The sequence below is a fragment of the Mesoplodon bidens genome, assembly GCF_964165515.1.
Source record: "Mesoplodon bidens genome assembly, chromosome: X".
Lineage (NCBI taxonomy): Eukaryota > Metazoa > Chordata > Mammalia > Artiodactyla > Ziphiidae > Mesoplodon > Mesoplodon bidens.
Window position 1 is genome coordinate 77,946,906 of NC_138163.1, and position 21,737 is coordinate 77,968,642.

The following is a 21,737-nucleotide window of genomic DNA, read 5'->3' on the forward strand; positions in this document are numbered from 1 at the left end:
TCATTCATTTGTCCTCTATCACTATAGCTTTGTCATTTTGAGAATACCATATAAATGGAGTCATATAATATATAAACTTTTGAGCTGGCTTCTCTAATTCAACATAATGCCTTTGTCATTCATCCAAGTCATTGACTCTATCAGTTATTCTTTTTTATTAATGAGCAGTATTCCATAGTATGGATGTACTAGAGTTTGTTTATCCATTTACCCACTTATGGACATGTGGTTTCTTTCCACCCTTTGGCAGTTATAACTAGAGTTGCTATAAACACACGAGTACAGGTTTTTGTGTGAATCTGAGTTTTCATTTCTCTAGGATAAATACCTAGGAGTGGAATTGCTGGGTCACGGTAAGTGTATTTTTAACTCTATAAGAAACTGCCAAATTATTTTCCAAAGTGGCTGTTTTTGTCTGCCACCACCAATATATGAGAGTTTCAGTTGCTTCATTTCTCTTACTATACTTGGTATCATCAGGCATATCGTGGTATCTTGTGGTTTTAATATACTTTGCATGTGCTTTGGTGCCATCCATACATCCACTTTGGTAAAGTTTCTGTTCAAGTGTTTTGTCCATTTTTTATTTGGGCTGTTGTTTCTACTGTTGAGTTTAGTGAGTTATTTATATATTCTGTATGAGACCTTTCTCAGATATATAATTTGCAAATATTTTCTCCCAGTCTGTAGCTTGTTTCTCTTTCTCTAATATTTTTTTTGTGGGGTGGGGACGTTGCGTCAGGTCTTAGTTGCAGCACGCAGGCTCTTCGTTGCAGCACGTGGGCTTCTTTCTAGTTGTGGCACACGGGCTCCTGAACACGTGGGCTCTGTAGTTTGTGGCATGCAGGCTCAGTAGTTTTGGCGTGTGGGCTTAGTTGCTCTGTGACATGTGGGATATTAGTTCCCTGGTCAGGGATTGAACCCGCTTCCCCAAAATTGGAAAGCGGGTTCTTAACCACTGGACCACCAGGGAAGTCCTTGTAGCTTGTTTTTAATTCCCTTAATAGTGTCTTATATAGAATAAAAGTTTTAAATTTTGATATGTTTCAGTTCATCATTTTTTTCTTTATGGATTATGCTTTATTATGTCTAAGAACTGTTTGCCTAACTCAAGGTCATCAAGATTTTCTCCTATGTTTTCTTCTAAAAGTTATTTTTTTACCTTTTACATTTAGATCCATGCTCCATTTTGCATTAATTCTTGTATCCAGGTTAAATGAAGGTTCATTGTTTTGTCCAGTTGTTCCTGCATGAAGGCTCTCCTCTCCTCATTGAATTTTCTTTGTTTCCTATTGCTGCTGTAACAACTTATAAATTTAATAGCTTAGACAACACAAATTTATTATCTTATATTTCTGAAGGTTAGACGTCCAAAATTAGGTTTCACTGGATCAAAATAAAGGCATTTAGCAGGACTGTGCTGCCTCCAGAGGCTCTTGGGAGAGGATCAATTTCCTTGCCTTTTCCAGCTTTTTCTAGATGTCACCTGCATTTTTGGCTCAAGGCCCCTTCCTCCATCTTAAAGCCGGCAGCATCTTCAATCTTCTTGATTTTGACTTTTGGCTTCTGTAGTCATATCTTTTTTCTTTACTTTGACTCTCCTACTTCCCTCTTATAAGGACTCTTGATTATATTCAGCCCACCCAGATAATCCAGGATACTCTCCCCAGCTCACATTCTTCAGTTTAATCACATCTTCAAAGTCCATTTTGCCATGTAAGGTATCATCTTCACAGGTTCCGGATATTAGTACATGGAGATGTTTAGGGAGCCATGATTCTCAGATAGATAGATAGTGGAATGTCATCCTTTTCTGGACTCTGCTGTGTTTCTTTGATCTATGTGTCTCTCCATTCATCACCACCACACTGTCTTCATTATTGTAGCTTTATAGTAAGTCTTAAAGACAGGTAGTATGATTCTTCCAATTTCTTTTTCCAAAATTGTTTGGCTATTCTAGTTTCTTTGCTTTTCCATAGAGTTTTAGAATAATCTTGTCTGTAGCTACAAAGAAGCCAGATGGGATATTTAAATGGATTTTTATTAAATCTCTAGACCAGTTCGGGGAGAATTGGTGTCCCTATTACGTTGATTCTTGTAGTTGATGAACACAGTATATCTCTCCATTTATTTAGATCTTCTATGATTTATTTCATATGCATTTGTAGCTTTCAGCATTCAGACACTGTACATCTTTGATTAGATCAGTGGTTCCCAATCAGGGGTGATTTTGCCCTTAAGGGGACATTTGGCAGTAACTAGAGACATTTTTATTGGTCACAATTGTGTGGGGATGGGGAGTGCTACTAGCTTGTGGTCGGTAGAGGTTAGGGACACTACTAAACATCCTAAAGTACACAGAACAGCCCCTCCCATAAGAAAGAATTATCTAAACCAAAATGTCAGTAGTGCTGAAGGTTGAGAAACCCTGGGTTAGATTTAACTTAAGGATTTATTTTTGTGGGGAGGGGTGTTGTAAATTTTTTTAATTTTTGGTTTCTAGTTGTTCATTGATTGTATATTGATACATTAATAATTGTTCATTTGTATTGCTCATTATAATATATTGATAATTGTATTAATAATTATTGATATATTTGGAGTTTGGTATAGCATTTTATTATCTGCTAGTTGCCTCTTTATTTTGTTGCATTGTTTCACTTTTCCTGCTATCTTTTGCATTATTTGAACAGGTTTTACTATCCCATTTTAATTTATCATGCCTTTCGGTCAATCTCTTTGTATAATTTTTTAGTAGTTGCTCTAGGAATTACAATATTCATACTTAACTTTTCACAGTCTACTTAGAATCAATACTTTATCACTTCAAGTAGAATGTAAAAACCTTCCTGCCCTCTAAGTCCTTTTACCTTCCCTCTTTATGTTTACAAGTCATCTTACATATTACATTTACATACATTGAAAACCCCATCAGTCAGTGTTCTAAATTTTGCTTTTAACCATCAAACATATTTTAAAGAACTTAAGAGAAGAATATGCTACTATATTTGCATAGATATTTACCATTTCTGTTGCTTTTCCTTCATTGCTAATATTCCAGGATTCATTCTGCTTCTATTTCCCAAGTGTATGAAGAATTTCCTTTAGCAGTTCTTTTAGAGCAGGTCTGCTGGTGATTAATTCTTATTAGTTTTCTTTAATCTGAGAATGTCTTGATACTCCTTTCATTTCTGAAGGCTAATTTTGCTGGTTATAGGATTCTAGGTTAACAGTTCTTTTCTTTTACCACTTGAAAAATGTTGTGCCACTTCCTGCTAGCTTCCCTGGAAATATACTGTCTTCAAATTGTTTTTCCCTTATACTTAATGTATTAGTTGTATCTAGCTCTTTTAAGATTTTTTTCCTTGTCTTTAGCTGTCAGAAATTTAATCATGATGTGTCTTGGTGTGGATTTCTTTGACTTTATCCCTATTTGGCGTTGCTCAGCTTCTTGAATTCTTGGGTTTGTCTTTACCAAAATAGAGGATTTTTTAATTTCTTTGAATACTTTTTCCAGTTTCACACTTCTATTCTTCTGGCACTCTGAAGAGGAATATTGGATCTTTTGTTATGGTCCCATAGGTTCCTGAGTCTTGTTTACTGTTTTTTTTTTTAAGTCTGTTTTCTCTCTCGTTCATATTGAGTACTTTCTATTGTTCTGTCTTCAAGTTTACTGATTCTTTCCTTTGTCCTCCCCATTCTGCCATGGATCCCATTCACTCAAGTTTTTTTTAACTTCAGCTATATTTTTCAGTTTCAGATTTTTCATTTGTTTCTTCTTTTATGTCCTCTCTTTATTTGCTGAGACCTTCTATTTTTGTTGATTTAAGCATGTTCATAAATGCTCCTTGAAGCACTTTTATGATAGCTACTCTGAAATTCTTGTCAGATAGTTCTAACATTTGTGTCTATTTATTGTATTTTCTTATTCAAGTTGATATCTTAGTCATTCTTGGGATGATGAGTGATTTTTGATTGAAACCTGGACATTTGGGGTATTATGTTATGAGACTCTGGATCTTACTTAAATCTTCTGTTTAGCAGGCCTCTTGTGGCATTGCTCCAGTGGGGATGCCTCATTACTGCAAGTGCAGGTGAAAGTCCAGGTTCTTACCTTGGCCTCCATTTATTCCTGGGGAAAGGGACTCCTTACAACTGCTAGGTGGGGAAGGAGTTCAGGCACCTCAGAAGATGAAAGACAAGTGATGGACTAGGAGAAACTTTGCAGATCATATAACCAACAAAGGCCTATATCTAGAATATCTATAAAGAATTCCTAAAACTCAACAGCAAAAAACCAATCCAAATGTAAAATGTACAAAAGACACAAACAGATATTTCATCAGAGAGGATATATGGATGGCAAATAAGCACATGAAAAGATGTTCAACATCATTGCTGTTATGGAAACAAATTAAAACCACAATGAAATATCATTATACACCTATTAAAATAGTTTCAAAATTTTTAAAAATAGTGATGATACCAAATGTTGGTGAGGATGCAGTGGAACTGGATCACTCATACTTTACTAGTGGGACTATAAAGTGGTACGGCCACTCTGAAAGAGTATAGCAGTTTATTAAAAAGTTCAGTGTAGACTTACCATATGACTTAGCAATTACACTCTTGGGCATTTATCCCAGAGAAATGAAAACTTATGACCACCTGTATGAAAATGTTCATAAAGTCTTCATTTATAATAGCCCCAAACTAGAAGCAACCAAAACATCCTTCAGGGACGAGTGCTTGAATAAATTCTGTTACATCTATGGAATACTACTCAGCAATAAAAAGAGATGAGCTATTTATATATGCATCATCCTTGATGAAGGAATATAAAGAGGTAGCACAAGGAAGTTCTTTTGTGGTAAAGGGATAGTTCTGTATCTTGATTGTGGTGATGGTTACATGGATCTGAACATGGGATAAAATTGCATGGAACCACAGAGATGACACATAAAACCACACACACACACTAATACACATTTTAAAATGATGAAAACTGAATGAGTTCTGTAGCCTAGTTGACAGTAATGTGCCAATGTATATTTTTGTTTTTGATATGGAACTACAGCTATATAAGATGTCATCATTAGGAGATGCTGGGTGAAGAGTTATGAGTCTGTGTACTACTTCTGCAACTTCCTGTCAGCTTATAATTATTTCAAAATAAAAAGTTTTTAAAAATTCACAGTTGTCTGAGGTGATTTAAGTCTAGTTCTGCTGAAAGCAGAATATTAGGGAAAACCAATATTTGCCACCCCCCATCCCCAAAATATCACAGCGTCAATGGAACCCACATGTGTATACTAATAAAAACATCTACATATCCATTTCTTTGGTGTTTTTCCTTTTCTTTTAAAAATTACTTCTATGGGAAAACTGACAGTAATCAACAATTATCATTACAGGTAGTGCTGTGTTCTTAGCGCTATGCTAACTGCCCTTTTCCTGCTAGTGAAAACACAGGCAGATGACATTCACATTCTTTACATACTTATAAGGATGCTCCCAAATTTGACCAAATGCAAACACATTTTCAAAAAAAATAAAATTGCACAGTTTTCCTGGTGATACATGAGTTTCAGTCAGACTCACTCTGTGGCAAAGATATAATGGGCTGTGTATTGTGAAAATTGCATACTAGCTATAACTATCACTTTTTCTCCCACTCAAGAAAGTATTGGAATGCAAGTGAGGGGATTTGGCCTTATATGGAAAACCTGGAATCTCTTCAAATTTATTTAGATTACTTATGCCATACTTTTCAACTGTAACTGGTTTAAGCATTGCATTTGAGAGTATCCATTTTAGGCTGCAAAAGTAATAAAATAATGTTGTCCCTACCTTATTAAGCTGCTGATATGGCTATGGTATGCAGGAAAAAATTCTGAATTTCAGGACAGACCTGGATTTTAATCCTAGCTCTGCTGCTTACTGAACAAGTCACTAAACCTCACAGAACCTGAGTTTTCTCAATTATAGGGATAATACACATTTCATAGACTTATTTCGTTCAGCTCTTACCTTTGTGAAATGTACCTAGCACCATATCTGACTCATACAGCTGTTCACAAAATGTTTCTTTGCTGCAAAAGGTTTCTACTGAGTTATCCATACACATGCACCTGAAGACAAAGTGAATGATAAATATATAATAAAAATTATAAATACTGAGGTTTAAACTATAAAAACAAGGAGTTGGAAAATGGAAAGTACCAAAAGCGCTGCAGATTTTAGAGAAGGCATCATGATGGGAATGAAATTCAAAGTGGGTTTTGAAGAACAGAGAAGTGGAGGGGTAAATTGGTAGGGAGACCATTTCAAGTAGAAGCAGAAGCCTGAGGATATATGATTATATGGGAATCAAAATTGAGAAATTTATACTACTTGAAACCTGCTATTCTATTAGATTATATTTGGGAACATATAAATCTTAAAGTTTTAAGCAATTTTTTCCATAGTGTTACATTTTAAAAGTATTCCAACATTTGCTGTCTATTTTAATGATATTGAATATTAGAGTACCTGCTTGGTTGCTAAGACACTTGTATACCTTACTTTGAAATCTTGATTGGTAAGGTTTACATAGCTCCTGTCAGTTGTAGCTAAACTTAAGCTTGTTGATGATAAATTATTTCTGTTTAATAAAGGTGAATGATATAATAATGGAACATTAACAAAAGCTGGGATTTCAGTATGTTTGTGAAGTCTTATAGAATTGTTTTCACATGTTCTTAATGTATATGAATTTAATTTCTTCAAAGAAAGCTTCGCCAGTCTTCGCAACTTCCTATTCCTAAATGATGGTTGGTGTTTGTAATAGCATAACGTAGAAAATGTGAAATGTGAGTGATTGACTAACTTGCCTTGAATATATGAAAGCATTATACCCTTTATGTATTTCTTTATTAATTAATTAAGTAATTAATTAATTAATTTTGGTGTATTCTCATGCAGAAATAGGTTGGTTTTTGAAAGCTTAGTTTGGTATTCATTGGTTTTTTTTTTCCTTAATATCTTTATTGGAGTATAATTGCTTTACAATGGTGTGTTAGTTTTTGCTTTCTAACAAAGTGAATCAGTTATACATATACATATATTCTCATATCTCTTCCCTCTGGCATCTCCCTCCCTCCCACCCACCCTATCCCACCCCTCTAGGTGGTCACAAACCACGGACCTGATCTCCCTGTGCTATGCGCCTGCTTCCCACTAGCTAGCTATTTTATGTTTGGTAGTGTATATATATCCATGCCACTCTCTCACTTTGTCACAGCTTACCCTTCCCCCTCCCCATATCCGCAAGTCCATTCTCTAGTAGGTTGGTGTCTTTATTCCTGTCTTACCCCTAGGTTCTTCATGACTTTTTTTTCCTTAGTTTCCATATATATGTGTTAGCATATGGTATTTGTTTTTCTCTTTCTGACTTACTTCACTCTGTATGACAGACTCTAGGTCCATCCACCTCAACACAAATATCTCAATTTCATTTCTTTTTATGGCTGAGTAATATTCCATTGTATATATGTGCCACATCTTCTTTATCCATCATCCAATGATGGACACTTACGTTGCTTCCATGTCCTGGCTATTGTAAATAGAGGTGCAATGAATATTTTGGTACATGACTCTTTTTGAATTATGGTTTTCTCAGGGTATATGCCCAGTAGTGGGAGTGCTGGGTCGTATGGTAGTTCTATTTTTAGGTTTTTTAAGGAACCTCCATACTGTTCTCCATCATGGCTGTATCAATTTACATTCCCACCAACAGTGCAAGAGTGTTCCCTTTTCTCCACACCCTCTCCAGCATTTATTGTTTAAAGATATTTTGATGATGGCCATTCTGACTGGAGTGAGATGATATCTCACTGTAGTTTTGACTTGCATTTCTCTAATGATTAATGATGTTGAGCATTCTTTCATGTGTTTGTTGGCAATCTGTATATCTTCTTCGGAGAAATCTCTATTTAGGTCTTCTGCCCATTTTTGGATGGGGTTGTTTGTTTTCTTGTTATTGAGCTGCATGAGCTGCTTGTAAATTTTGGAGATTAATCCTTTGTCAGTTGTTTCATTTGCAACTATTTTCTCCCATTCTGAGGGTTGTCTTTTGGTCTTGTTTATGGTTTCCTTTGCTGTGCAAATGCTTATAAGTTTCATTAGGTTGCATTTGTTTATTTTTGTTTTTATTTCCATTTCTCTAGCAGGTGGGTCAAAAAGGATCTTGCTGTGATTTATGTCATAGAGTGTTCTGCCTGTGTTTTCCTCTCAGAGTTTGATAGTGTCTGGCCTTACATTTAGGTCTTTAATCCATTTTGAGTTTATTTTTGTGTATGATGTTAGGGAGTGTTCTAATTTTATACTGTCCAGCTTTCCCAGCACCACTTATTGAAGAGACTGTCTTTTCTCCACTGTATATTCTTGCCTCCTTTATCAAAGATAAGGTGACCATATGTGTGTGGGTTTATCTCTGGGCTTTCTATCCTGTTCCATTGATCTATATTTCTGTTTTTGTGCCAATACCATACTGTCTTGATGACTGTAGCTTTGTAGTATAGTCTGAAGTCAGGGAGCCTGATTCCTACAGTTCCATTTTTCGTTCTCAAGATTGCTTTAGCTATTCAGGGTCTTTTGTGTTTCCATTCAAATTGTGAAATTCTTTGTTCTAGTTCTGTGAAAAATGCCAGTGGTAGTTTGATAGGGATTGCATTGAATCTGTAGATTGCTTTGGGTAGTAGAGTCATTTTCACAATGTTGATTCTTCCAATCCAAGAGCATGGTACATCTCTCCATCTATTTGTATCATCTTTAATTTCTTTCATCAGTGTCTTATAATTTTCTGCATACAGGTCTTTTGTCTCCTTAGGTAGGTTTATTCCTAGATATTTTATTTTTTTTGTTGCAATGGGAATGTTTTCTTAATTTCACTGTGAGATTTTTCATCATTAGTGTATAGGAATGCCAGAGATTTCTGTGCATTAATTTTGTACCCTGCTACTTTAACAAATTCGTTGATTAGCTCTAGTAGTTTTCTGGTAGCATCTTTAGGATTCTCTATGTAGAGTATCATATCATCTGCAAACAATGACAGCTTTACTTCTTCTTTTCCGATTTGGATTCCTTTTATTTCTGATTCTTCTCTGATTGCTGTGGCTATAACTTCCAAAACTATGTTGAATAAGAGTGGTGAGAGTGGGCAACCTTGTCTTGTTCCTGATCTTATTGGAAATGGTTTCCGTTTTTCACCATTGAGGACAATGTTGGCTGTGGGTTTGTCATATATGGCCTTTATTAATGTTGGGGAAAGTTCCCTCTATGCATACTTTCTTCAGGGTTTTTATCTTAAATGGGTGTTGAATTTTGTCGAAAGCTTTCTCTGCATCTTATTGAGATGATCATATGGATTTTCTCCTTCAATTTGTTAATAATGGTGTATCACATTGACTGATTTGCGTATATTGAAGAATCCTTGCATTCCTGGAATAAACCCCACCTGATCGTGGTGTATGATCCTTTTAATGTGCTGTTGGATTCTGTTTGGTAGTATCTTGTTGAGGATTTTTGCATCTATGTTCATCAGTGATATTGGCCTGCAGTTTTCTTTCTTTGTGACATCTTTGTCTTGTTTTGGTATCAGGGTGATGGTGACCTCGTAGAATGAGTTTCGGAGTTTCTTTACTCTGCTATATTTTGGAAGAGTTTCAGAAGGATAGGTGTTAGCTCTTCCCTAAATGTTTGATAGAATTCGCCTGTGAAGCCATCTAGTCCTGGGCATTTGTTTGCTGGAGATTCTTAATCACAGTTTCAATTTCAGTGCTTGTGATTGGTCTGTTCATATTTTCTATTTCTTCCTGGTTCAGTCTCGCTAGGTTGTGCATTTCTAAGAATCTGTCCATTTCTTCCAGGTTGTCCATTTTATTGGGTATAGTTGCTTGTAGTAATCTCTCATGATCCTTTGTATTTCTGCAGTGTCAGTTGTTACTTCTCCTTTTTCATTTCTAATTCTATTGATATGAGTCATCTCCCTTTTTTTCTTGATGAGTCTGCCTAATGGTTTATCAATTTTGTTTATCTTTTAAAAGAAGCAGCTTTTAGTTTTATTGATCTTTCCTATTGTTTCCTTCATTTCTTTTTCATTTATTTCTGATCTGATCTTTATGATTTCTTTCCTTCTGCTAACTTTGGGGCTTTTTTGTTCTTCTTTCTCTAATTGCTTTGGGTGCACAGTTAGGTTATTTATTTGAGATTTTCCTCTTTCTTAAGGTAGGATTGTATTGCTATAAACTTCCCTCTTAGAACTGCTTTTGCTGGATCTCATAGATTTTGGGTCATCGTGTCTCCATTGTCATTTGTTTCTAGGTATTTTTTGATTTCCATTTTGATTTTTTCAGTGATGACTTGGTTATTTAGTAGTGTATTGTTTTGCCTCCATGTGATTGCCTTTTTTCCAGATCTTTTCCTGTAATTTATATCTAGTCTTATAGCATTGTGGTCGGAAAAGATACTTGATGCGATATCAGTTTTCTTAAATTGACCAAGGCTTGATGTGTGAACCAAGATATGATCTATCCTGGAGAATGTTCCATGAGCACTTGAGGAAAATGTGTATTCTGTAGTTTTTGGATAGAATGTCCTGTAAATATCAATTACGTCCATATTGTTTAATGTACGATTTAAAGCTTGTGTTTCGTTATTTATTTTCATTTTGGATGATCTGTCCATTGGTGAAAGTGGGGTGTTAAAGTCCCCTACTATGAATGTGTTACTGTCGATTTCCCCTTTTATTGCTGTTAGTATTTGCCTTATGTATTGAGGTTCTCGTATGTTGGGTGCATAAATATTTACAATTGTTATATCTTCTTCTTGGATCGATCCCTTTATCATTATGTAGTGTCCTTCTTTGTCTCTTCTAATAGTCTTTATTTTAAAGTCTATTTTGTCTGATATGAGAATTGCCACTCCAGCTTTCTTTTGATTTCCTTTTGCATGGACTTTCTGTCTGTATGTGTCCCTAGGTCTGAAGTGGGTCTCTTGTAGACAGCATATATATGGGTCTTGTTTTTTTATCCATTCAGCCAGTCTGTGTCTTTTGGTGGGAGCATTTAATCCATTTACATTTAAGATAATTATCGGTATGTGTGTTCCTATTTCCATTTTCTTAATTGTTTTGGGTTTGTTATTGTAGGTCTTTTCCTTCTCTTGTGTTTCTTGCCTAGAGGAGTTCCTTTAGCATTTGTTGTAAAGCTGGTTTGGTGGTGCTGAGCTCTCTCAGCTTTTGCTTGCTGTAAAGGTTTTAATTTCTCCATCACATCTGTATGAGACCCTTGCTGGGTAGAGTACTCTTAGTTGTAGATTTTTCTCCTTCATCAGTTTAAATATGTCCTGCCAGTCCCTTCTGGCTTGCAGAGTTTCTGCTGAAAGATCAGCTCTTAACCTTATGGGGATTCCCTTCTGTGTTATTTGTTGTTTTTCCCTTGCTGCTTTTAATATGTTTTCTTTGTATTTAATTTTTGCTAGTTTGATTAATATGTGTCTTGGCGTGTTTCTTCTTGGATTTATGCTGTATGGGAGTCTCTGTGCTTCCTGCACTTGATTAGCTATTTCCTTTCCCATATAGGGAAGTTTTCAACTATAATCTCCTCAAATATTTTCTCAGTCCCTTTCTTTTTCTCTTCTTCTGCTGGGACCCCTGTAATTTGAATGTTGGTGTGTTTAATGTTGTCCCAGAGGTTTCTGAGACCGTCCTCAGTTCTTTTCATTGTTTTTTCTTTATTCTGCTCTGCAGTACTTATTTCCACTATTTTATCTTCCAGGTCACTTATCCGTTCTTCTGCCTCAGTTATTCTGCTATTGATCCCTTCTAGAGTATTTTTAATTTCATTTATTGTGTTGTTCATCGTTACTTGTTTCCTCTTTAGTTCTTCTAGGTCCTTGTGAAATGTTTCTTGCATTTTCTTTATTCTATTTCCAAGATTTTGGATCATGTTTACTATCATTATTCTGAAATCTTTTTCAGGTAGACTGCCTATTTCCTCTTCATTTGTTAGATATGGTGGGTTTTTATCTTGCTCCTTCATCTGCTGTGTGTTTTTCTGTCTTCTCATTTTGCTTATCTTACTGTGTTTGGGGTCTCCTTTTTGAAGGCTGCAGGTTCATAGTTCCTGTTGTTTTTGGTGTCTGTCCCCAGTGGCTAATGTTGGTTCAGTGGGTTGTGTAGGCTTCCTGGTGGAGGGGACTAGTGCCTGTGTTCTGGTGGATGAGGCTGGATCTTGTCTTTCTGGTGGGCAGGTCCATGTCTGGTGGTGTGTTTTGTGGTGTCTGTGGCCTTATTATGGTGTTAGGCAGCCTTTCTGCTAATGGGTGGGGTTGTGTTCCTGTCTTGCTACTTGTTTGGCATATGGTTTCCAGCACTGTAGCTTCTTGGTTGTTGAGTGAAGCTGCGTCTTGGTGTTGAGATGGAGATCTCTGGGAGATTTTCGCCATTTGATATTATGTGGAGCTGGGAGGTCTCTTGTGGACCAGTGTCCTGAAGTTGGCTCTCCCACCTCAGAGGCACAGCACTGACTCCTGGCTGAAGCACCAAGAGCCTTTCATCCAGATGGCTCAGAATAAAAGGGAGAAAAAAAGAAAGAAAGATGATAAAATAAACTAAAGTAAGATAAAAGAAAATAATTAAAATAAAAAATCGTTATTAGGAAAAATATTTTTAAGTAAAAAAAAAAACGGACGGAGAAATCCTAGGACAAATGGTGAAAGCAAAGCTATACAGGCAAAATCTCACACAGAAGCATACACATACACACTCACAAAAAGAGGAAAAGGGGAAAAAATAATCTACCTTGCTCCCAAAGTCCATCTCCTCATTTTGGGATGATTCGTTGTCTATTCAGGTATTCCACAGATGCAGGGTACATCAAGTTGATTGTGGAGGTTTAATCCCCTGCTCCTGAGGCTGCCCGGAGGGATTTCCCTTTCTCTTCTTTGTTTGCACAGCTCCCGGGATTCAGCTTTGAATTTGGCCCCACTTCTGCGAGTAGGTCGCCTGAGGGTATCTGTTCTTTGCTCAGACAGGACGGGGTTAAAGGAACAGCCGGTTCGTGGGCTCTGGCTCACTCAGGCCGGGGGGAGGGAGGGGTACAGATGCGGGGCGAGCCTGCGGCAGCAGAGGCCATCATGATGTTGCAGCAGCCTGAGGTGCGCCGTGCGTTCTCCCCGGGAAGTTGTCCCTGGATCACGGGACCCTGGCAGTGGCGGACTGCACAGCCTCCCGGGAGGGGAGGTGTGGATAGTGACCTGTGCTCGCAGACAGGTTTCTTGTTGGCGGCAGCAGCAGCCTTAGCGTCTCATGCCCTTCTCTGGGGTCCACGCTGATAGCCATGGCTTGCGCCCGTCTCTGGAGCTCCTTTAAGCAGTGCTCGTAGTCCCTTCTCCTCTCGCACCAGGAAACAAAGAGGGAAGAAAAAGTCTCTTGCCTCTTTGGCAGGTCCAGACTTTTTTCCGGACTCCCTCCCGGCTAGCCGTGGTGCACTAACCCGTTCAGGCTGTGTTCACGCCGCCAACCCCAGTCCTCTCCCTGCGATCCAACTGAAGCCTGAGCCTCAGCTCCCAGCCCCCGCCCTCCCCGGTGGGTGAGCAGACAAGCCTCTTGGGCTGGTGAGTGCTGGTGGGCACCTATCCTCTGTGCGGGAATCTCTCCACTTTGCCCTCTGCACTCCTGTTGCTGCGCTCTCCTCCACGGCTCTGAAGCATCCCCCCTCCGCCACCCACAGTTTCCACCAGTGAAGGGACTTCCTAGTGTGTGGAAACCTTTCCTCCTTCTCAGCTCCCTCTTACTGGTGCAGGTCCCATGCCTGTTTTTTTGTCTCTGCTTTTTCTTTTGCCCTGCCCAGGTACGTGGGGAGTTTCTTGCCTTTTGGGAGGTCTGAGGTATTCTGCCAGCATTCAGTGGGTGTTCTGTAGGAGTTTTTCCACGTGTAGATGTATTTCTGATGTATCTGTGTGGAGGAAGGTGATCTCCACGTCTTACTCTTCAGCCATCTTCCTCAACCTCCTGTGTTTTCTTTTATACGGTGTTGGAGCAAAGGGTTTTTTTTTCTGGGGCAAATAGATATATCAGTGTTGGGTTTTTTTCCCCCTGAATGGTGAATCAGCTACAGATACTTGTAATTTATCTGCTTTTGAGATCCTTTTTTGCTGTATAATTTCAGTTTTACTATTATTTTGGTGAATAAATAATTTTACATATATTTATTGAATACCTGCTGTATACAAAGCATTCTACTTACATACACAAAGAACTACAGTATAAGGCAGTTTGCTGTAAGTGTTATGAGCTCTGTAGGATATTAGATAATGGAGAAAGCATTTTTGAGTGGATGATCGGGGTGATTTCATGGAGGCAGGAGCATTTGACTAATGCACATAGCTTATAAATGAATATTAACATGGCAGTCAGTGTGAGGTAGGAATCCTGAAATGACTGCTCTCCCACTGCCAAAGATTTTATCTTTATAAACTGGGAAAATCATTCCAATACTAGTAAATGGTTAATATCCAAACATTCCCATAAATACTAATTTAAGGTAAATATTTGTACTTTTATAAATACATAATTTGCATATGATTGATAATTGCTGCTTTTATGTTTTTAGGCTATGAATATCGTGGTTCCCTTCATGTTTAAATATGCTGTAGACAGCCTCAACCAGATGTCGGGAAACATGCTGAACCTGAGTGATGCACCAAATACAGTTGCAACCATGGCAACGGCAGTTCTCATTGGCTGTATGTTTGGTTCTTTAATCTGTCTACAGGTGTTGACTTTCTTCAAGAGGGTTTCATCATATTTGAGCATATGACCTTTTCACCACAAACACAACTTAGCATTTTGGATGTTTGTTTTATGTGAGATTTTTTTTTGATGTGTGGTTTTTAAAAAATTCTTTGTATGATATACTTTCCAAGAATTCTGTTATAAAAGTCTCATTTTTTAAGTTCTAGAAAACAATAACATGAAGTAAGACATTAAATTCATAATAACCACTTCTAATAGTTAGGCTCCTTATAAGATTATTTTTAGTAAGACTAGTTATTTTCTTGCTGTTGTTGTTAGCCATTGAATAGGAAATGGCTACATAATGATATACCTGTATTAATGTGTCATTAAATTATATTCAGTAGCCATGACACAAATCTACAATTTGTAAAGAATAGAATATGATGCTTTGTGTCCCCATGCAGTAGAAAGGGTACTTTTTGAAACTCAGACCTGAGTTGGGGCATGCTTAGTCAAAGCACTTGGATTTTTCAGGATCTCAATTTTATCATTGTTATTTGGGGGAATTGAATTAGATCACAAAACCTCAACAGATACTGTACATCTATCCACAATAAGGCCTTATGGGCTGCTGTTTAGTAGGAGTATTTACTTGGAAAAATCTTTCAACATTTGGAATCTTATGGGGGATAATAACAGTGAAAGGTTTTCATGGTGGTGGAAAGATTGATACTCAGTAGGCTAGGTGTTTTCTAGGTTTCTTTTAGTGAAAGTATTCTGTGATATATTCATTCATTGTACAAACATTTTCTGAGCCCTTGACGTTTTTATACTCCAACGATTCTAATGTTTTTACACCCCACTTTTTCTTGATTGTATTGCTAGATGGTGTATCAAGAGCCGGAGCTGCCTTTTTTAATGAAGTTCGAAATGCAGTATTTGGCAAGGTAGCCCAAAATTCAATCCGAAGAATAGCCAAAAATGTCTTTCTCCATCTTCACAACCTGGATCTCGCTTTCCACCTGAACAGACAGACAGGAGCTTTATCAAAGGCTATTGACAGAGGGACAAGGGGTATCAGTTTTGTCCTGAGTGCTTTAGTATTTAATCTTCTTCCCATCATGTTTGAGGTGACCCTTGTCAGTGGTGTTTTGGTAAGTAAAACATTTTTCATGACAAGCTTTTATCTTACATTCAAGTGACCCTTGTCAGTGGTGTTTTGGTGAGTAAAACATTTTTCATGACAAGCTTTTATCTTACATTCTTGTTAGTAGCTATTTAGTACTTGAAGCTTTTGTACTATTGCATGCTTACGATTTGAAAGCAAAATCCCATGGTGCCAGAAGGGTTATACAGTTTGTTTAATTATTTTGCCACAAGCTTCAAGGGACTGTGTCCGAAGTCTTTATCATGTTATTGTAAAGAGCTGTTCAGTTCTACACATAGGTCAGTCATTTAGCTAGTGGTTGCAGTTTTTTTGTTAACAGACATTATGGTATATGACTTTGGACTGATATGCTCAGATTATCTAGGTTTCTTTCTGTTCACCATTTGTAGCATTTTAGGCAATTTCATATTTTATAATTAAAAGTATGCATATAACTTAAAGTTGATTTTCTAAGGTATTTGTTTTCTCACTCAGTTTTTCATATATACAACTTTATACCAACATATTTTTTAATTAAAATCTTTGAGATTTGCTAATGTATATTATAAACTATTTGGCAAGAGCAATGACTGTTTCTCATTTCTTCTTTTGCCTTCTCCAGTATTATAGATGTGGTGCCCAGTTTGCACTGGTGACCCTTGGGACACTTGGTGCATACACAGCATTCACAGTTGCTGTCACACGGTGGAGGTAAGGTATTCCCCAGAAGTCAGTCAAGTTTCAGAAATTAGTTATGCTTCTGTAGCAAACATTCCATGCCTATGCAAATCTTTGTCTTACAGAACTAGATTTAGAATAGAGATGAACAAAGCAGATAATGATGCAGGTAACGCTGCCATAGACTCGCTGCTGAATTATGAAACTGTGAAGGTAATATGTTTAATTTTACCTTCCTCTTCCTTTCACACCACACTAAGCTTTGTTCTGCCATTTAATTGAATAGGTGCTGTAAGTTAGAGCTGCAGATTAGTATAGGATCTCTAGGTATGATGAAATAATAGTACTTTATTGTTTTTCTTTTGTTTAGAAATTGCCCTTTCTACCTCATTTTTTGTGTGGCACCATCAGAATTTTACCTTCTGAATTAATTTATAAGTAGTGACAGTATGGTTAGTATCTTGATTCCGAATGTACACTAAGTTCTTGACTATCCCTCATAGTGCCTAGCAGAGTGCTTTTCACTAATTCTTCCACTTATCTGTTCATTTTTCCATTTAACAAATATTACTGAATGCCTCTTGTGTGCAAAGCACTATGCTAAGTCCTGTAATGGGGGAGGGTGGTAAAAACAATGATTACTGTTTGATCCTTGCCTTCCCAGAATTTTCTAAGCACTGGGAGAGTTAAAGTAAAGTATGCAAGTGGCTACATGAGAAAGGCGTAATGTTGTGGGGGCAATGAGAATTGTCAATTCAGAGTCTCAGAGGATCAAGGCAAAGCTTTGTGAAGGAAGTGCCATTGACAACTTTTTTAGATCTGGGTTTAAATTAACTAGGCATTCATTAAATGTTTGGGGGATGAATTTTATGGACTTTTCAAATACTGTCCATTGTGGAAAACTGCAGGAGTACCATAGTCCAATATATGGAAAGTCAGTTTTTAAAATGGTGTATGCAGTACAAAATTGTATCCATGAAAAGGATACTAATCACTTAAGAGATTAAATTCCAATTATAGTTGTATGTAGTTACTATTTTTATGTATTTTGTAGTATTTTAATAATGAAAATTATGAAGCACAAAGATATGATGGATTTTTGAAGACATATGAGACTGCTTCATTGAAAAGTACCTCTACTCTGGCTATGCTGAACTTTGGTCAAAGTGCTATTTTCAGTGTTGGTTTAACAGCCATAATGGTGCTCGCCAGTCAGGGAATTGTGGCAGGTAATGGATATGTGGTTTTCACGTTAGTCAATGTTTTACTTAACCTTTATAAAGATTAATGAAAGAAATGTGTATATTAGTCTTAATTATAAAGCATGTTCAATAAGGTGCTATAACATCCTTGGAGTACTTTCGTTTTTGTATCAGAATATGTTTTCTTGATTACATGATGATTTTTTTTTTACTTCCCTTTGTTTAACACTACAAGTTTAGCACTGGTTCTCTCATTGATTGGGATTACTGTTTGTGGGGCTACAACCTGATTCTTTTTGGAGTAACTTTCTTTTTAGCGTTTGATATTTCTAATTTCTCTTGTAGACCTGGAAAGAAATGTAATTAATTTAATATTTAGTCCAAAGGACTAAAATGCAAGCAGTCATATATAAAAATCACTAGTAACGTTTTAATTTTTCTATTAGTTGTTCATTGCAAAACATTTCAAAAGTAAATAATATCTGTGCCTCTTTTCTGTAACCTGCTTGCTTAGATAGGATTCATTCATTCACTGAGACCTTAATACATGGTTTATCATTCCCAATCATGATATCCATTTGCTCCAATTTTTTAATTTATACTTGAAAAAACTTCTATTTTACATTACAAGGAACTTTCTTAGGATGAAAGGAGAGATTTTCAGCCTTCCATTTCTTTCCTCACTTAAACCATTCTCTTTTTCTTATATATTATGTGTAGTGTATGGGTGGGCTTTTGGCATTCCAGTTAGCATATATCTAGTTCCCTATTTTCCTAAATCGTGGATTAAAATGCTTTGGAATTTAAGTAGGTCTAAGAGTTGCTGATTATGTACATTTTGAACTGTATTCCACAGTAGTAAACTGTAAACTTCTCTGTCTTAAACTGGAAAGTTCATGACATCTAAAATTTTTTTTTCTACCAACTGCATATTAAGGTACCCTTACTGTTGGAGATTTAGTAATGGTGAATGGACTGCTTTTTCAGCTTTCATTGCCCCTTAACTTTCTGGGAACTGTATACAGAGAAACTAGACAAGCACTTATAGATATGAACACCTTGTTTACTCTACTCAAGGTAGACACCCGAATTAAAGTAAGTACTCTATTTAGTACCTTTTTAAAAGCATATAAGCATCATCTCATTAATGGTATTATTCCGGGGGAATATTTTTACATTACCATATTAGCAAACTAATTTCTCTTTTGCAGGAATTGGGACTATCATGTGTATTAAAAGGCTGTTACAGCTTTTACTTCTGTGTTTGGAAACCTTACAGTATTAGCAAAGAATATTATACCTAGAAGCTAAATTTTGTTAACTTCAATATTTGTACTTGCACCTGATTTACTTTTGCTAATAATGATATAAAATGTGATTGCCTCTCCTCATATTCTCAACCTCCTTTCTCCCCTGCCCACCATCCCTCTTTACCCCCAAAACAAATTGATCAGAAATCAAAGCATTCAGTATTTTTACCCTTAACAGTGAGGAGTGAAAAAACATTTTTAAAAGCATGCTTAGAAGTGGTCTAACTCCACTTATAAACCTCCTCCTTTCCCTTTATTTTCCTTTTTCTCTCTGTGAATTAGAAAATTGCATAGCTGTACTCTAAGAGGTGTGTAAAGTGGCTTTTCTTTTCTCTTCCCTGCTAGGACAAAGTGATGGCATCTCCCCTTCAGATCACACCACAGACAGCTACGGTGGCCTTTGATAATGTGCATTTTGAATACATTGAAGGGCAGAAAGTCCTTAGTGGAATATCTTTTGAAGTTCCTGCAGGAAAGAAAGTGGCCATTGTAGGAGGTAGTGGGTCAGGGTGGGTAATTTAGTTCTTTATAAAATTCTGCATTGTTGATTGCTGACTCCCATTGTAATATTTTTTATGTGTCATAATAAAATGATGACTGTGGTTTAAAATAGGGGTTCCCTAATGCCAGTTGGAGCTACATAACCTTTCATTGTCTCCTATTTCAGGAAAAGCACAATAGTGAGGCTGTTGTTTCGCTTCTATGAGCCTCAAAAGGGTAACATTTACCTTGCTGGTCAAGATATACAAGATGTGAGCCTGGAAAGCCTTCGGAGGGCAGTGGGAGTGGTACCTCAGGTATTTAAAAAAAGAAAAAAACTTATTTGGGGGAAGATATATTGGGTTGGTGGATCTTTTACTAGAATCATTTGAATCCAAAGAGTCAGTATATGCTAATTAAGTTGGAAGTTGTAGACCCTACAGGCCATATTCTGTTACCAAAAAGACAAAAAAACATGAATTCAAAAATCTTCATGATGGGAAGATTTTTTTAAGCCTTAGGAAGATAGCATAATATAGATGAAAGAGCCCAGACTGGAGTCAAATAGAACAGGATTCTAAGCCCAGCTCTAACCCATATACGTTGTATGGCCTTGGGCCTCAGTTTCCTCATCTGTAAAATAAGGATACCATTTTCTTATAGGACAGAATTATTACGGAGTAGAGATAATATGTGTAAAGTACCAAGTACAATGTCCATCACATAATTGTTCAGTAAATGAAAACTATTATTTTAATTTTGAGCAGTTTTTGGCAGAGTAAATTTATAAAAATGACAAAGCAGTCTGGCTGCCAACTTCAAGTTGGTATGCCTTGTTCCCACAGTACCAAGCACAGTGCCCGACCCATAGTGAGCATTTAACAAGTATTTGCTGAGTGACTTTAGGGGGAAACATAAGTTCAGAGTAAGATCTGAGAAGATAAGAAGGAGGTAGCCTTACAGGATGTGAGTTTTTCTTATACTGAAAGCCAATAGAGAGACCTGGGAATTAGTTGCCACCTAGAATCATAACCAAGTCCCTGGGAGAACTATAAGAAAAGGATCAGACAGTTCCTTTCATGTAGTTTGTAAAAGGTCATCAAGTGATCTAACACATGCCACTCTGCCCTGTCCTCTCTTTCACTGAGAATCCCAAATTTAGTGTTCATGAGTCACTTAGGGAGATTATCGAAATTCCAACTCTCTTTCACACACCTTGGTTCTGGTTTAGGAGGGCAGTGGGGGCCCCAGAAACCTGCATTTTTTAATATGCCTCCTAGGTGATTTACGTGATTCATAGACTATATGTTGAAAAACACTGACCTAAACCATATATCAAGTGAACTGAATTCTGGGCTGTACCTGCTTAGGGCTCAGTGTCCTCATCCATTCTCTTGGGCTGTATAATAATTACCCTCATCGTTTTGAAAAATAAAATGTTTTATTCACTAAGGAAAAATATACATGGTCAATAAATGAAAGAAAAGATACTCATCCTCATTAGAAGTCTTAGTAATTAAATCAACAATGGGATACCATTTATCACCTATTAAACTGCTGAAAATTTTAAAATGCATAGTATTTAGTTTGGGCAAGGCTGTGTGAAATGGCTAGTCTGTTTTGCTGCAGGAAGCATACAACTTTCCTGATGAACAAATTGGCAGTATGTAGCAAGAGTCTGAAAAATATTTATACCCTATATTACAGTAATTGTGCCCCTAGGAAGTTTTAGTAAGGAAATAAACAGGGAAGTGAACAGATTTTTCAACGCTAAACGGTTCATTATAGTGTTATTTATACCAGCAGAAGTTGGAAACACTATAAAGTCCAGTATTAAGTAGATGGTTAAATTATCATCATAGAATCAAATGTCAGTCATTTTTAAATATCATGTTTGTAACGAGTATTGAGTGTCATAGATAAATGCTCAGATACAAAGGTTGTTGAAAAAGAAGTTCCAAACAAAATGTAATATCTCAATTTTATAATATTAAATGAATACATTGTAACAGAAAAAATATTGGAGAAAATACAGCAACATGTTAATAGTAGTTATTGCTGGATGGTGGGATTATGGATTATTTACTTAATTTTTGTTTTACCTTATATTTCTATTTCCCTTTTTTTAAATATCTTAATTG

The 21,737-nt window shown here is 36.7% G+C and overlaps 1 protein-coding gene across 2 annotated transcripts in view; it reads left to right on the forward strand.

The window, feature by feature from the left end:
- Positions 1 to 21,737, forward strand: part of ABCB7 (ATP binding cassette subfamily B member 7) — a 147,374-nt gene that overhangs the window by 84,129 nt on the left and 41,508 nt on the right. For both annotated transcript variants that reach the window (XR_014014274.1, XM_081222734.1), the window contains exons 5-12: positions 14,655 to 14,787; positions 15,665 to 15,933; positions 16,549 to 16,637; positions 16,730 to 16,817; positions 17,659 to 17,833; positions 18,744 to 18,901; positions 19,462 to 19,625; positions 19,784 to 19,913. Coding sequence is in view for 1 of the 2 variants with exons in the window: in XM_081222734.1 (XP_081078860.1) it covers positions 14,655 to 14,787; positions 15,665 to 15,933; positions 16,549 to 16,637; positions 16,730 to 16,817; positions 17,659 to 17,833; positions 18,744 to 18,901; positions 19,462 to 19,625; positions 19,784 to 19,913 (1,206 nt within the window). In the remaining variant the exon portion in view is untranslated. The remainder of the gene's footprint in view (positions 1 to 14,654; positions 14,788 to 15,664; positions 15,934 to 16,548; positions 16,638 to 16,729; positions 16,818 to 17,658; positions 17,834 to 18,743; positions 18,902 to 19,461; positions 19,626 to 19,783; positions 19,914 to 21,737) is intronic.